The sequence below is a fragment of the Dipodomys ordii genome, unplaced genomic scaffold, assembly GCF_000151885.1.
Source record: "Dipodomys ordii isolate 6190 unplaced genomic scaffold, Dord_2.0 Scaffold6, whole genome shotgun sequence".
Taxonomy (NCBI): domain Eukaryota; kingdom Metazoa; phylum Chordata; class Mammalia; order Rodentia; family Heteromyidae; genus Dipodomys; species Dipodomys ordii.
Window position 1 is genome coordinate 5,655,632 of NW_012267222.1, and position 16,808 is coordinate 5,672,439.

Genomic DNA, 16,808 nt, shown 5'->3' on the forward strand with positions numbered 1-16,808 from the left:
CCTGGAACAGGCACTTACTGGTTTTGTCTCTTTAACCTGCCTCACACCCACCCCTCAGCCTCAAGCTCTGGGTTCTGGCCCAGCTCCTCCACTGCCCTCCTTGCCTTTCCCAGTACCCCCAAACTGCTCCCCCCGCCTCCAGCCTGAGGTGCTCCCCTAGTGCCCTAGTGACCTGTAGCTGCTTGCCACTGCTGCCGCCTCTGGCCTGAGACAGCCCACCTGGCAGGCCTGGGACTATGGAGGCAGTACCCTGGCTCTCCACTGGCTCAAGGCTCCCTGTCTTGGCCACAGCTCTTGGCTGGTTCTGGCACCACAGAGGGAGGGGGAGGGTGTGAGCCACTGTCACCTGGCCTGACATTCAGGCTGCTTGGCATTGGCAGTCCTGCTCAGCAGGGTGAGCAAGGGCCAGAATAGCACCGACCCTCATCCCACATAGTTCCTCTCACCTGCTCTGCCCCTGCTTGGAGCCCAACAGCAGGTTCCTGGCCGCCTGATCCCTCAGTTCCAAACGGTGGAGGTGGCCCCGCTGGGGACATCTCTCCTCCAGCAAGCCTGATGGACTTCCAAGGCCTCCCCTTACACCTTACCCTGGCAGCTGGGCACTCCCTTATGCCCTCGGACCTGGGGGTTTTGTGCTTGGTCCCTAGCCACCTTTCCCTAGCCAGCAAGGGCAGGACTTGAGGGCTGTCCTGGCCCTGCCCCCGTGTGCCTGGGAATAGCTCAGATGACCCAGATTCTGCTCAGGTGAGGCACTCAGGCCTCGGTGATACCAGTTCATTGTCATTTGTCCCTCTCCGTCACATGGCCTCAGCTTGCCTCCCCTCTGACACGGGTGCCACCCCCGACAGGTCACTACCACTAGGGAAGAGCTGGCCCTCTCCGGCTGTGGCCCTGGTGAGACCCAGCTGTTCCAGCTCTGGTTAGCCATGCGGAGTGACAGGCCCCAGGGCCTCCAGGCCCCAGGGTGCTCAGAGGCTGTGGGATGAGCTTAGGATTAGGGGGATGTCGCATGTAGAGGACAAGCTCACCTGGGAGCAGTTCAAGACCAGCTGGGGTGCACGATCCCCTCTGACGGTCCCTGTGTGAGTTATGCCCTGCCTGCAGGTCATGTCCTTCCCGTGCCCCTCAGCATGGGCCAAGTGTGACCTGGTCTGGCCTGAGCTTTCGCCTCAGTATCCTCCCAAGAGGGAGAAAGCAGGTTATGTGTGTGTGAGGTCATACCCAGCAAAGGAACACCAGCTGCCCAGGTGTGACAGGTAGAGGGGCAGGTGTGAAGTGGCTGGTCACACCCTGCCCTGCTGTGTTTGAGAGTCCAAAAGGTCAGCCGGCCTCCTGTGAGATAGTGGGGGAGGGGGGGGGTTAGATTGTCAAACCAGCCTCTGCCCAGTGAGCTGTGTGACTTCTTTAGACAAGGCCTCAGCCTTGCAGGGCTCAGTGTTGTGGGGTCCAGGCAGAACATGAAGTGGAGAGCCCCTCCAAAGATAGGTGAGGACAAGGTCCTGCTGGCTCAGCAGTGAGGGGTGAATGAGCTGCAACTGCCTGGGGGTCTGGGGGCACCTCTGCCTGACCTTTTACCCCAAGAAATGACCTAAGAGGGAAAAGGAGGTAGCAGGTGCCAGGTCTGCTGGTGGGCATACTCTCACCTGAGTCGTGATGTTCTCTTCTCAAGGAGACTGACAGTGCAATGCTAATCGTTGTGTTCTTGGCATTTTTTAGGGGTGTGTGTGTGTATGTGTGTGTGTGAATTATTTATGCTAAGCAGAGCCAGCTCTGGCTGGCCAGGATCTCCTGCTCAGCATCACTCTGGCTCTGGTGGGTATGGAGAGATCTATACGGTGGGGATTCCTGGCCTTTTTAGAGTTTTGTGTGACCTTATTTTTAAACATTAGTCTGCCCCTTAAGAGTTTTGTTCCTTTGAGGGCATCTAGCAACTATGGGTTGTGGCTCATGGACTGGGGACAGTCGTCAGTCCCTGGGGAGCACAGGTTCATCCCAGGTACAGGGTGGCCATCCTTGAGATAGGGAGTCAGCCCTGTTTCACCCTCTGGATATTTGGGGGTCCTCATCCCAGACCCACCTCCAGGACCACCTCCATCCCCCAGCCAGCCATGCCTGTCCCGCGGGGAAGGGGCCTGCCCCGTGTCTGCAGCCGCCGAGTCTCGACTGTCTCTTGTAGTAGAACTGTGGATGACTGTGTAGACCCCTGATCGCTGTAACCACACTGGCCCTAGACATCATGTTTTGAATGCTGTGTTTTCAATAAATGCCTTCCGGGCTCTGCTTTTTCCGGGGGGCTTCAGGTATCACGTCTTTTTTCTCTTTTCTTCCACGTTTCTTGAGAAGGGCTTCTTGGTCAGGACCAGGAGGGTGGGAGGGAGCTTTGTTTGGGGTGCTAGCATGTGCACCGAAGTCTGAGTGGGGTTGAGCACGCGTGGGCTAGAGGTGGTCATCTCAGGGTCCCTCTCCTCATCTTTCCCACATCGCATCGCCCCCTTCCCACCTCGGTAAGGCGGCTGAGAACACTCGGCCCCCGCGGGGGGTGTCGGGCTCTCTCCGCAGTCACTGGCCAAGGCGGTTCTGAGGACGCAGACTTGGCCCCTGGGCCTCAACTAAAACCTTGGTACCTTGGCAGCTCTCGGCAGCGCTGGGGGTGCTGTAACAGCCAGAGCCAGGCTGAGCCCCCGCACAGCTCCCGCCTAGGGCTCTACACATCACAGCCCAAGAGGGCAGGCCTCCAGGGACCTCACCTGCCAGCGTTTTTAGTGGCACCAAGATTGGGAACAGCCTCCTGGGCCAGACATACGGATTATCTCAGATTGGACCCCAGGGTGGCCTTGGGTCTGAGCAGAAGCTGGGGAAGTGGAGATGTGCTGCCCAGAGCCTGCCGTTGCTTCCGGTGCTGCCTCTGAAATCCATGGCCCTGCCAGGACCCTCTCCTCGCGCTTCCAGAAATGCTCGCCTGTCCTTGGGGCCACCGCCTGCTCTAGGGTGGCTATTGGCTGGCTCCTGGCCTGACCGGAGGCCCAGCGCAGAGTCCTGCTGCCACCTGCTGGAAGGGCCTGAGCTTGCGCTGCTCCAAGGCCCACACCTGCCGCTTTCAGGCTGCTCCCCCTGGACCCACTTTCCTCCCATAGGGGCTCACCCGTGATCAAGCAGGAGGCTTCCTGGTTCCAGCTGCACCCTGCAGTGCCTGAAAGTCCTTCCCCGCCCGACCTCGCTCCCCAGTGGTATTGCAATCCTAAAAGGAGAACATAAACTCCACCCCCCCCCCATGTATGTGTGTTTGCCAGTAGTGCAGCTTCTACTCAGGCCTCCCTCACTTGTCTTTTCCGCTCAGGGTTGGAGCTCTGCCACTTAGGCCACACCTACTTCCGGTTTTTTGCTGGTTAATTGGAGAGAAGAGGCTCACAGACTTTCCTGCCCAGGCTGGCTTTGAAACAAGATTCTCAGATCTCAGCCTCCTGAGGAGATGGGATCACAGGCGTGCGCTCCCGCACCTGGCCGCCTTTTCCTTTAGATAGAAGGAGAATCGTCCCTGTCTGATGGGGGTGGTGGGCATCAGACAGGCTTGAAAGGCGGGCCAGAGTCAAAGCCAGTGTGCGTCCAGGCCCCTCTCTTCACTTTGCTCTGCCTTGACTTCCATGTCGCCCAAACCCTGGGCCTGCCTTTGGTTCTGAAGTCCAGTTGAGCCAGCTCTTTGCAAGAAATGGGAATGACCCAGTGGTTCCCTTCGAAGTGAACAGCTGGCTACATTCCTTCCTTATAAGACTGGGTGGGAGATGGCGTTGGGACGCCGTGGTGCATGGGAGGCTAGCGGTCCTCCCCTCCCAGCCCTTGGCCTTCACAGCAGGGGTGTCTTCCCCCCATCTCACGCCATGGGGCCTGAGCCTGCCCGCCCATCTGTCTGCACTTTGGTCTGCTGGGCTCATGTGTCCCTTGGGACCGAGGTAAGGCTGGACGCCAGAAACTCCTTCCAGATGGCAGACTAATGCATTAACTGCCTCTGCCCCTCTGCCCCTCTGTAATCAGGTGCCTTAATTGGAAGCATGGTTGGTATTGTGGCCTGGGGTCATTGGGTCCTAGTTGTGTGATTTGTACCATTCTCAAGTTAAAGCGACACTGTCCCCTTCTGTCTTCGGGCATCCTTGCGGTCGTCGGGGTCCTATCTAAGTGTAGAGTTTGGTGTGTACCCGTGGTAGCCCTGTCGGCCACCTCCCCATCTGTACACTGAAGGGGGCTTGAGATAAGTTATCCAAGACCAGAGAGCTGGTGACTGTGTTCCGAGACACAGCACTGGGGGAGCCTCAGAGCTCCACTGCGGCCTCCTCAAGTCCCAGCTAGCTTGGGAGAGCCGGGGAGTTCTGAGCTCAGCAGCTTGGTTGGAAGATTCTGGACATGCAACAAGAAGTTTCCAGACAAAGCCCGAGTCCACTAAGCTTAGCGTGTACAGCATGGGACACTGGGTGTGCTGGCTTCGGGGTGAGGAGGGGTGGCAGAGGTGGCAGTGTCACTTTAATGCTGAGACACAGAGTGGAAGTGGTTTGCTGTGCGCGTGAGGGGCATGCAGGTGCGGTGGGTCGCGCCGCGCCTCCAGCACCCGCTCCTAACGGGGAGAATGGATGACTGCTTTTCTGCTTCAACTAATGCACGCCCCTCCCCCCACCCCCCTGCGACCCCCACTGAGGCCCGGCTCACACCTGGGGAAGGAAGGGGCCCCACTGTGCAGAAACTGCTTCCAGAACCTTCCGCACTCACCCTCTTCCTCTCTCCATGCCCCATGGGCTCTTGCAGGTGCTTCCCAGGAGACTCCGCTGGCCTCTTCCCCTCCAGTCCCCGCCTGGCTGTGTCTTACTCAAGCACCACAGGTTCCTCGCCGTCCCTGTTCATCCCCACCCCGCCCGGCTTCCTGCCGCTGGCCGGCCAGCAGCTGTTCCGGTCTCCCCGCCGGGCCTCCCCCTCCTCACTGCCAGGCCGGCTCAGCCGGGCCCTCTCGCTGGGAACCATTCCCTCTCTGACCCGAACAGGTAGGAGCCATCTGCTCGGGCCTTGGTAGCCTCTGGTGAGGACGGGATGGGGAAGTATCAAAGACTGGCTAGAGCGTCTCCTGTGGAGGCGGCCTCTGCTGGGCTGAGACCTTTGCAAGTCCTGGGGCTGGGACTCAGGGCCTGGGCTCTGTTCCTGAGCTGCTTTCGATCAAGGCTAGTGCTCTACCACTTGAGCTACAGCTCCACTTCCAGCTTTCTCTGTGTATGGAATACCGAGGAATCGAACCGAGAGCTTCATGCATGCTAGGCAAGCACTCTACCACTAAGCTCTACTCTCAACTCTTGGGACCAGAGCTGTTGATGGCCAAGGTGGAGGCTGGTGTGAAGAGAAAGACATTGAAGCCAGGTGCTGGTGGCTCATACCTGTGATCCTAGCTACTCATGAGCCTGAGATCTGAGGATTGCAGTTCAAAGCCAGCCTGGAGTGCAGAGTCTGTGAGATTCTCCAGTTAGCCTCAATTAACCACCAGAAAACTGGAAGTAGAGTTGTGGCCTGAAGTGGTAGAGTCCTAGCTTTGCGCAAAACAGCTCAGGGACAGCACCTAAGCCCTGAGTTCAAGCCCCACAACAAACAAAAAAAATGCAGAACACCAGGTTTAGACCTGGACCGGCTGCTGACTTGCTATGATCCACTAGGGTTCCAGTTTCTTTACCAAATGGCCATGTGCTCCATGTATCTCAGGAACCAGTGTTGGTGAGAGCACACAGATTAGGTTTTGGCAGAACGTGGGGCTGGGGCTGGGGCGGGGGGTTGGAGATTAGAGGCCGTGGTGGCTCACAGCCCTCAGGCCTAACCCGTGCTGTGCTTCCCTCTCTGCCAGACTCAGGGTACTTGTTCAGCGGCAGCCGCCCCCCATCTCAGGTGTCTCCACACAGAGAGGTTCCCCTTTCAGGTAAGGACAACAAAAGCTAGCAAGTGGGACCAGAAAGCTGCTTGGCCAGGGGGGCAAGGCCCAGAGTTTCTAGAATAGTGTTCAAGCCTGACTCTGTAGTCAAACCTCAGCCCTAGGCAAGAGATGAACATACCTATGCCTCAGTTTCCTCTGGTGTAAAGTGGGGACCCCAGACTCCATCCCCCATGCTCAGCGAGAGAGCTGTGCAGCTTGTGTCTAAGTCTGTGTGACCTCTGTCCCCCTCCTTGGTGCCTGGTGGGGTGTCCAGCAGGCCTCCACTGCCCCGTCTGCCGCCTCTTTTCTTCCTGGGTCAGGAGTGAGAAGCCTCAGGACCAACTGGGCAGGAGGCAGGCATCACCATGACAACGGCACATCCCCCCAGGCACAGTGGCATGGCTGGTTCTGTTGTCCTCCCTCTGCAGATTACTTCTTGCTGTCTGGGAGCCTCCCCTCCTCCCCTCTCCCCTCCCCCGCGCCTTCCGTGGCCAGCTCCGTGGACTCCAGCTCCGGCTCCCTGCGGCACCGCAGGCCTCTCATCAGCCCCGCCCGGCTCAACCTGAAGGGGCAGAAGCTGTTGCTGTTCCCATCTCCCACAGGAGAGGCCCCCCACACCCCCAGCAGCTCGGAAGAACCCTCGCCACCCAGTGGCAGCCTCTTCACCATCGAGCCTCCTCAGGTGCCGCCCGGGCTGCCCATGCGGGACACCAAGCGCGCTGTGGGTATGTGTGGGGCCAAGCACGCTATGGATACGTGTGGGGCCAAGCACGCTGTGGGTGCGTGTGGGGCCAAGCGCACTGTGGGTGCGTGTGGGGCCAAGCACGCTGTGGGTGCGTGTGGGGCCAAGCACGCTGTGGGTGCGTGTGGATACGTGTGGGGCCAAGCACGCCGTGGGTACGTGTGGGGCCAAGCACGCTGTGGGTGCGTGTGGGTGCGTGTGGGGCCAAGCACGCCGTGGGTGCGTGTGGGGCCAAGCACGCCGTGGGTGCGTGTGGGGCCAAGCACGCCGTGGGTGCGTGTGGGGCCAAGCACGCTGTGGGTGCGTGTGGATACATGTGGGGCCAAGCACGCTGTGGGTGCGTGTGGGTGCGTGTGGGGCCAAGCACGCTGTGGGTGCGTGTGGGGCCAAGCACGCCGTGGGTGCGTGTGGGGCCAAGCACGCTGTGGGTGCGTGTGGGGCCAAGCACGCTGTGGGTGCGTGTGGATACGTGTGGGGCCAAGCACGCTGTGGGTACGTGTGGGGCCAAGCACGCTGTGGGTGCGTGCGGGTACGTGTGGGGCCAAGCACGCTGTGGGTGCGTGTGGATACGTGTGGGGCCAAGCACGCTGTGGGTGCATGTAGGGCCAAGCACGCTGTAGGTGCGTGTGGGTACGTGTGGGGCCAAGCACGCTGTGGGTGCGTGTGGGGCCAAGCACGCTGTGGGTATGTGCAGGGGGGCCAAGCACGCCGTGGGTACGTGTGGGGCCAAGCACGCTGTGGGTGCGTGTGGGGCCAAGCACGCTGTGGGTATGTGCAGGGGGGCCAAGCACGCTGTGGGTACGTGTGGGCCAAGCACGCTGTGGGTGACTACCAGATCCCCCTCCCTCCAGGGGCCAGGGGAGCGTCCGTACTCACGGGCTTGGACCTAGAGCTACTGGCTGCCTTTATATAGTCCTTTATTTAGCAGTTGACTTTTGAGGCTCTTTATTCTCTGGGACTCAGCAAAAACCTATTGCAGCCGGATGCTGGTGGCTCACGCCTGTCATCTGAGGATCACGGTTCAAAGCCAGCCTGGGCAGGAAAGTCCTTGAGACTTACCTCCAATTAACCACCAGAAAACCAGAAGTGGCTCGAGTGGTACAGCACTAGCCTTGAGCTGAAGAGCTGAGGGACAGCACCCAAGCCCCAGAGTTCAAGCCCCATGACCAACAAAAACAAACCAAACCAAAACAGAAAACCTATTGCACACTGCCAGACTGTGGTCTGCTTAGTTTTTTTTTCTTATATTCTTTCTCCAAAACATTTAAAACATTTTTTAATTGTACTCTCGGCGCCATGGCTCACACTTACAATCCTGGCTACTCAGGAGGCTGAGAGCGGAGGATCACGCTCAGAGCCAGCCTGGGCAAACATATCTGAGAAACCGTTATCTTGAATTAACTAGCAAAAGGCTAGAAGTGGAGGTGTGGCTCAGCTGGTAGAGTGGGGGAAAAAAAAACAGGTGGAAAATGCCAAGAAGAGTGGGCCCTGAGTTCAAGCCCCAGTATGAACACAAAAAAGTTAACAGTCTAGAATTTGCTTTAATCCCAGCTCTACAGAGGCTGACGTGCAAGATCATGAGTTTGAGGCCGTGCTGGCTTTGTAGCAAGATCTTGTCTAAAGAAAAGGAACTCTGGGCGTTCATGGCTCATGTCTATAATCTTTGCTACTTAGGAAGCTGAAATCTGAGGATCACGGTTCAAAACTAGTCTTGGAGTAAAGTCTGTGATACTCTGATCTCCACTGAACTACCTGAAAAGCTGGAAGTGGCGCTGTGGCTCAAGTGGCAGAGCACTAGCCTTGAGCAAGAAGCTTGGGGATAGCACCTAGGCAAGTCCCAGGACTGGCACACACACAAAAGAAACCCTAAAACTTTCAGCTGGACATGTGAATTTTTTATTTCTCTGATAATTTTGAAAGGTCTGGTCACGGAGCTGAATGCAGGCCAGGCAAAAAGCAAGCTTCCACTCCCTGGCCCGCCCCACTGCCCCGTCCACTTCCCGCCTCGGTACCTTTTGGCATTCATTTCCTGTTTCTGATCTAGAACCAGTATCTCCCAGCAGCTACACAGCTAGGGCCCACTCAGGACCTGGCCTCCCACCGCCCAGGCTTGGTGAGCGGCTGAGGCTGTGTCCCGGGGCTGCGCGTGGGGCTCAGGAGGCGAGATGAGCCCCTGACTTGCAGGCCTTTCTCTCTGCAGACATGAGGTCGGTGCTGGCCAGAGACGGTGCCTGTAGCAGCCGCTCCATCAAAAAGGAAGACGACTCCTCCCAGTCATCCACGTGTGTGGTGGACACCACGACCCGAGGGTGCTGTGAGGAGGCTGCCACCTGGAGAGGTCGGTGGAGTGGGGACCCCCAGAACAGAGGGCGTGGGAGGGCTCAGAGCCTGGCCTTAGATCCCTAGGGTCCAGAATGAAAAAGAATCTTCTAGAGCTTTTTTCAGATGGACCAATGGTGAGTCCTCGCAGTACCTTCTGGGCCACCCCAGGACGGGTCCACTCTCTGGCCATGGGTGGCTGGGTTTTTGTTTTGTTTGTCTTTTGTCAACTGTTGCTCTTGAACTGTGGGCCTGGGCTCTGTCCCTGAACTCTTCAGCTCAAGACGAGTGCTCTACCACTTGAGCCACAGCTCCACTTCCAGTTTTCTGGTGGCTCATTGGAGATCAGAGTCTCATGGACTTTTCTTGGCCAGGCTGGCTTTGAACCATGATCCTCAGATCTCAGCCTCCCGAGTAGCTAGGATGACAGGTGCGAGCCACCAGCGCCGGGCTAAGGCTGGCTGTTTGCATTTAACTAAATTATAGAATTAAGTCACTCCACTAACCACACTTCAGTGTAGCGCATTTCAATGGCCACGAGTCTCCAAGGCTGCTGTGCCAGACAGAGCAGTCTGCAGGCTGCCAGCACCGAGCTAGCCGGTACAGCCCGGGGGGCAGTGGCCAGGTCACTGGGCTTTGCCCTGCACCAGGGTGCAGAGCCGCCCCTCCCCAGGCCCGGCTAGGAAGCAGGCAGGGGAACCCCGTGCCTCCCTTGGCCCAGCATTGACCAAGGCGACAGGCCGGCAAGCGGGGCTGTCCCTGAAGAACACCAGGGGAAAGGGGCTGGGGCTGTGTCACTGCTCTTTAGCTCCCCTCCTCGGACCCCCATTTCCTTGCCTGTAAGGTGAATGTCCCAGTGACCCTCTGCCAGGTGCGGGCACGGGGCGGCCTGGCCCGGCCTGTGGGGCAGGTGCATCTTACAGGAAGTCATCCGGTCCTCATGCCTGGGAACACTGGGAGGCCTGAGGCCCCCGGTTGCATCTTTGGGGATTGGGGTACCACCCTGCCCACACCAGTTCTGACCAGGTCTCCTGTCCTCCAGGGCGTTGTGGACCCTCCCTGGTCCGCGGCCTCCTGGCTGTGAGCTTGGCTGCCAATGCGCTCTTCACCTCAGCCTACCTGTACCAGAGCCTGCGCTGACCCGGCCATCTGACAGCCAGGCCGGGCCCGCCGCCCCCACCGTGCCGACCTGTGCCAGGGCCTGCGCCGGCACCCGACTCCGCAGTCCTCCACCTCGTGGACGCCAGTTCCAGTCCCCAGGACGCCTGCTTCACCCACCACCTCCGTGGTGGATGTGGGTTGTGTTTGGTGCTGACTCTGACCCTGACACCAGGAATCCCAGAGAGGCCGCCGGACCCGCGGCCCTCACCCCACATCGGCCAGGAGAGGGCGCACTGCTGAGAACTGAGAACTGAGCCCGGCCCGCCACCTACCAGACTTGCCCACACTTGGGCCACCTTGATGCCTGGGGAGGCGGGAAGGGAGGGACGGTCAGCCTGCCTCGCCCCCGTTCCAGCCCCTCTAGCTCCTGGGGCTCCAGGGTGGGGAGGACCGTGGTGAGCCCCGCCCTCCCTCTCCCTCACACTCCTGCTCTGTGTACCCCTATTTTGTGACTTGGTGAAGCAGCCCCCAGGCTGTCTCCCCCTCCCCCGCGCTGCCCCTCAGAGGCCTGGCTTGACCCCTCAGATCATCTGGAACCCTCCCCACCCCTGAGGGCCCCCGGCTCCCTTTACATGACCTCTGACCCCTCCCCCATCGGCCCACCCGACCAGTACCACCGCTGGCCCCTGTGTTTGGCCCCCATGTGCAGGAAGAGGGGATCTTGGCACGCACCACCCTGCCTGTGCTGCAGGGTATGAGGCCTCGCACCCGCCGCCCCACCGTCTGTCAGTCTGTCCATTCTGTCAGATGCTCGCGTCTCCCCACTGGGGACGCGGTGGGGGCGGGGCAGGGGGAGGGTCTTCACTTGCCATTCAGGGATAAAGTTTATTTTATTTTTCTACACCTCTTGCCAGGCCCGGCCGGTGCTGGGCCGCAGGGTGCCTCCCCGCTCCCGCCTGGGAGTCGGTCTCTGAAGCTCTGGGTGCTCTAATGTCATTTTTTAAAAACCGCGCGGGGAAGGGAACCGCGCCGACCTCGCCCCTCTGCGGGGCCGTGTCCAGCCCGCCCTGGCCCTGGTGGGCAGCAGGCGCCAGGGCAGGGTTGGGACCAGAGGCCAGCTGCCCAGGAGGCTTCCAGGGTGGGGGGTGTCTGGTTTTTACATTGTACTTGTAGCCTAAGCAGCCCGGCCCCAGGCTCGGAGCCCGCGGGGCAGCGCCTCAGCTCACCCGGACGCAGCACACCCTGGGCGGGCGGGCGGGCCGGATTTTGACTTGGGTTTTGTTTCAAAAAAACACATTATTTTTCTTTACCAGAAGAAAAAAGAAAATCTACCAATCTTTGAACCGTCCCTCTGCGCCTTTCTTCCCCTCTGCCTGGACAGCAGCCATTCCCGCCATCGCTCACATGCATGCAGATACACAGCCGTGCCCCAGAGGGGCAGCCCTGAGCCATGGCCACCCCAGGTGCCCCTCCAGGCCCTGGCGGCTCACACCTGGAATCCTGGCCACTCAGGAGGCTGAGAGCCGAGAATCTACTTGCAAAGACAGCTTAGGCAAGAAAATCAGCAACCATCAACCAAAAAGCTGGAAATGGAGCTGTGACCCAAGTGGTAGAGCACCAGCCTTGAGCAAACAAGCCAAGGGACAGGGCCCAGGCTTTGAGTTCAAGCTCCAATAGTGGAAGAAGCAAAAAGCCTGGGCCAAGCTGTAGGTCTGAGGGTCAGCAGGGACATAAAAATCTCCCAGAGAACACGGAGTGAGCACCAGACAGAGCCGGGCCCAGCACCCCGGCTGGAACCATGGCCGTGGGGCCTGTGAAGCCACCAGCCCTGACAAGTTGGGACTATAGCATCAGTAGCTCAGCCGGGCTGGCGGGACAGGTCAGACGCCAGGGTGCTGTGCATGCTGGCCCAGTGCCCATGGGAGAGCGTAGCCCGTCAGTCAGCTGGTACTGGACAGGACGCAGGGCTAAGTTGGCCCCCTGGCCCAGACAGGACCAAGCTGCCCACAGTGAAGCCACACTCCCAGCTCACTGGCCCAGGGTCCTAATTTTGCACATTAGCACAGATGGGCCACTGCTTGTCAAACCATTTAAGCCACTTTTGCATTATTAGATGTAGGCATGGCCTTTCTTACCTCATCTACTGCTTTATTAGAAAAACCAGCCAGGTGCTCGTGGCTCATGCCTGTAATCCTTGCTGCTCAGGAGGCTGAGCTTTAAAAACTTTTAAAGCCAACCTGGCATGAAATTGTTACCTCCAGTGAACCACCAAAAAGCCAGAAATGGAGTTATGGCACAAGTGGTAAAGTGCTAGCCTTGAGCAAAAACTGCTCAAACAGTCCTGAGTTCAAATCCCAGGACTGGCACAAGATGAAAGGATTGGGCCCGGTTCTGCCCCCGTCATCTCCCCCTAAATCCCCAAAGACGGCTTCCGTCCATCTCACCCTCCCAGATGAGCTCAGGCTGCTCTCCACCTCTCAACCTCACACTCCAGCCTACTTAGGATTCTAGGCAAGAGTTGCATGCCCAGCAAAGAATATGCTTTCAATAGGCAGATTCTTATTTGGCTTCAGAAGTGAGAAGTTTTTAAAATTGGCTACCTGCTTTGCCAGGACCAGCCCCCAGGCACATAGTTCTCTTAGTTACAAGGTATGCGGGCTAGCAGGCTTGCAGTTACAATGTATAAATGGGGTGTCTGTGAGGCCCCTCTGAGAGCCAGGGAATGGCTCACCCGGCTTGGTTAAGCTAAATTGTTTGCTAAATTGTTTCAGAGTTGGTTTTGTTGATTGCTGGATCTCCCTGCTTAGACTTGAATAAAGCCTTTCATTAATCTTTAGGTGAGCCCAAAAACATGTCTAGTGCCCTGATCCAGGTGGGCCATTTAGATCTTTTTTTTTTTTTTGTGGTCGGTTGTAGGGCTTGAACTCAGCCTGGGTGCTGTACCTGTGCTCTTCAACTCAAGGCAAGCACTCTACCACCTGAGCCACAGTGCCACTTCCGCTTTTCTAGTGGTTTATTGGAAATAAGAGTCTTTCCTGCCTGGGCTGGCTTTGAACCATGATCCTCATATCTCAGCCTGCTGAGTAGCTAGGATTACAGGCCTGAGCCACTGGTGCCCGGCCTGGCTATTTAGATCTGAATACAGGCTGGCCACTTGTGAGTGGAAAAGTCTAATTAACCTGGTTTTCCTTCTCATACATCCTGTGTTTTTCTCCCTAGTCACCACTGATGTTTATCTGCTTCCTAACCCTGGCCTTCCCTCAAGGATAGAAGGCCCCTTCATTTTAGGTTCCCTTTGCTTATCCCAATGGCTCCTGGCTAACTTCTGCCTATCACCTCCCAGGATCTGGGATTGTGAGCTAGAATCTGGGATTACAGGTATGCGCTATCACACCCAGATGTACCATACATTTTTAGACAACTACCTATTGCTGGGCAAGGTGTTCTAAGCTGTAGGCTCTGCCCGGTGGGAGTTTAGGAAGTCCTGGGTGCAGGAGCAAAGGTTAGAAGTCAGCTGTTAAAAGTTGAGTTTCCTGACACTGCCTCAGGGGAGGGGGATCAGCCCGCCCTGGTGCTGAAATCTTTCCTGGTTCCTCAGGATTGTGAGCGGGCAGATGGGGAGATTGCGTGGGGAGGAGGGTGACTGGTCTGGACTGTCTCCTGCCTCAAACCTCTCTCCCAGACTGTCCCCGGTGTCCCGCCTATGGCCCCACCATCTCAGGCCTGGGGACCTCTGTTGGCCCACAGCACAGACACCCCATATCTGGCCTGGAAGGACACGTCAGGGTCACCAAGTGGCAAGGGAAAGACACTGTGCTCTTACAACCCATCCTGGCTTCTTTGAGAGGCCCCCGCCGGCCCACCTGGCTCTTCACCACCATGAGGTATGGCCATCTTTACCCAGAGCGTTCAGTGCTCTGTCAACGTCTTAAAATTCTTGATTGAGATATGTGTGTGTGTGTGTCCATACATACATATCTATATATATACATATATATACACACATTTTTTTCTCTTCAGAGACCAGGACTTGAACTCAGGATCTGATGCTTTCTACTCAATGGAAACCATCCGGACCATGCCTCCAGCCCCATCATCTTGTTTTTGCATTTCCCTTTTGCTGGGGGGGAGGGAGGGCCAGGAACTGGGCAGTGTCCTGGGCTCTGAGCCCCCCCCCCAGAAGACCTGCCATACCCCAGACCAACTACTGGAATAACAGCCACACCCAGGGCCAAAAATGAAGATGAGGGTCTGGTCCAGTGCTGGTGGGTCACACTAGTCCTCACTAGTCGAGAGTCTTGGTGTGAAGATCATGGTTCAAAGCCAGCCTAGGTGTGAAGGTCCGTGAGATTCTTATCTCTAACCACACACACACACAAACCCTCCAGAAGTGGAGGTGTGACTCAAATAGTAGAACACCATCCTTGAGGAAATGAGAACTCGAGGCCCAGAATTGAAGCCCCGGGACTGTCTGTAAGAAAAGAAAAAGCAGAAAGACGAACTCTGCGGACTCACACCATTTATTTGGGAGGAAAATCTGAGAAGGACAACCAAGTCTCCTTCAGCCTGGCTGAAGAAAAAGTGGTGCACCCCACAAGTAGGGAGGGTCCCTTAAATAATAGGCAGAAAAGCAAAGTTGGGGGGTGGGCAGATGGAGGCAGGGTGGGAGATGAATGTTATTTGACTGAGGAGTTTCAAGGTCTCATCAGCCTCTGTGTCCACCGCAGAGGGCATCAGAGTCAGACATGGCAGCCTTGGCCTCTGCTTCTCTTCCAAAACCTCCAGGTACATTTGTCCAGGGGGAGGGGAAGGGGGGAGGGGGACACAACTGCTTTCACTGGGCAGGAAGGAAGCACAGGCCCAGGGCAGGTCACAGTGGGTGAGGACTTGCAGTGCCCAGGTGGGGGACACCAGGGAGGCCACTGAAAAGCAGGGGCAGCTGCGGGGAGGGAGGGCTGGGGGGGGCAGCAGCGAGCAGAACCGGTGCCGTTGGAGAGGGAGGGGCAAGCAGGTGCCCTCCAGGGTCTTGCTGTCCTGTAAGCAGAAAGGGACACAGCTCTGGACTGGTGTGTCATCTGCAGCTCAGGAAGTGAGGAAGTTTGGGGGAGGTAGGTAGCTTCAAAAAAACAAACCTAGCCGGGCGCTGGTGGCTCACGCCTGTAATCCTAGCTACTCAGGAGGCTGAGATCTGAGGATCGCGGTTTAAAGCCAGCCCAGGCAGGAGAGACCGTGAGACTCCTATCTCCAATAAACCACCAGAAAACCCGAAGTGGTGCTGTGGCTCAAGTGGTAGAGCGCTCGCCTTGAGCTGAAGAGCGGAGGGACAGCGCCCAGGCCCAGAGTTCAAGCCCCATGACCGACAAAAAAAAAAAAAAAACCTTACTGCCCCCCACAGCCGCCACGCCCTCCAGCCCCCAAGTCTGCATCCCTGCTGGATGTTAAAAAGGAAAGATCTAAGCTCCTGAACTCCGGGAATGGAAATTACGATGCACCTCCTCCCAGACTGCAGGGGGCGACACTGAGCCCTGGCTCTGGCTCTCACTGGTGGAAATAATGACACATCTTATGGGGGTGGGGGGAGGAGACAATGAGCTCTGAGCTATTGTTTGGGCGGTGGCGGCAGTGCCGCTCATCACCACTAGGTGGAGCCCTGTGCTTTTCTTGAGCCCAATAATCCCCAGGCCCAGAGGTCGCGATGCCAGGGAGATTGGCAGGCCTATGTGGGGACAGGCACCCCCAGCCTGTCCCAGGGACAGCCTCCTGCCCCACCTAGTCTTCCTGTGGGATTGGGGGCTGCACAGATGAGTGTGTGCGCGGTGTGTGCACATCCAAAGCTGATCCCAAACCAGAGGAGATGCAATCACGCCCAGTGCCTGAGAACACAATCTTCCAACAAGCTTAGCTCCTGTGCTCATTCACCCTCAACGCTGTACAGACTTGAGCCTGGGCTTCGACCTCTCTGCCTCTGCCTCCCACCGGTGGAATGGGAGCCTTGCACTGATCCGGCAGGGCTGGTATAAGGATTCATCCAGGCAATAATGCCAATAAGAATAATAGCAAACACCTCGTGAGTTCTCACTAGCGATCAGGTGATGTTCTAACCCTAACACATTCACTTTTTTCTTTTTCTTTTTGCCAGTCCTGGAGCTCAAACTCAGGGCCTGAGCGCTGTCCCTGAGCTTCTTTTGCTCCAGGCTAGCACTCTACCTCTTGAGCCACAGCGCCTCTTCTGGCTTTTTCTGTGTATGTGGTGCTGAGGAATTAAACCTAGGGCTTCATGCATGCTAGGCAAGCACTCTACCACTGAGCCACATTCCCAGGCCCAATAATTCCCCTTTCTATGAGGACTGGAGGGTGAAGCTCCTACAAAGAGTCCAGGCCTCTGTTACAATTCCTAACATTTCTCGCTGTAGAGCTTGGGCCCAAAGAGGGCTGCAAAGAGAGGACACCTGTGTGTGTGTGTGTGTGTATGTGTGCGCTAGTACTGGGACTTGAACTCAAGGCCTCTGTTGTTTGGCTCAAGGCTGATGCTCTACCATTTGAACCACAGCTCCACTCCCAGCTTTTTGCGGGTTTGTTGGAGATCAGGGTCTTTTTCTTGGATTTGTCCCCCTGGGTTGCTTTGACCGGCAATTCTGGGACCACAGCTCTTTTTTGGGGGGGGGTTCCGGTCGTGGGGCTTGAACTCTTGGCCTGGGCGCTGTCCCTCAGCTC

General features: G+C 57.4%; 1 protein-coding gene across 1 annotated transcript in view; it reads left to right on the forward strand.

The window, feature by feature from the left end:
- The window catches only part of Tmem201 (transmembrane protein 201), a 16,953-nt gene extending 5,649 nt beyond the window's left edge, over window positions 1–11,304 (forward strand). Inside the window, exons 5-10 of the mRNA XM_013031762.1 lie at window positions 3,135–3,227; window positions 4,792–5,024; window positions 5,867–5,938; window positions 6,361–6,657; window positions 8,875–9,012; window positions 10,036–11,304. Of these exons, the coding sequence (XP_012887216.1) occupies window positions 3,135–3,227; window positions 4,792–5,024; window positions 5,867–5,938; window positions 6,361–6,657; window positions 8,875–9,012; window positions 10,036–10,133 (931 nt within the window). The 3' untranslated portion in view covers window positions 10,134–11,304. The remainder of the gene's footprint in view (window positions 1–3,134; window positions 3,228–4,791; window positions 5,025–5,866; window positions 5,939–6,360; window positions 6,658–8,874; window positions 9,013–10,035) is intronic.
- The last annotated feature ends 5,504 nt before the right edge of the window (window positions 11,305–16,808 follow it).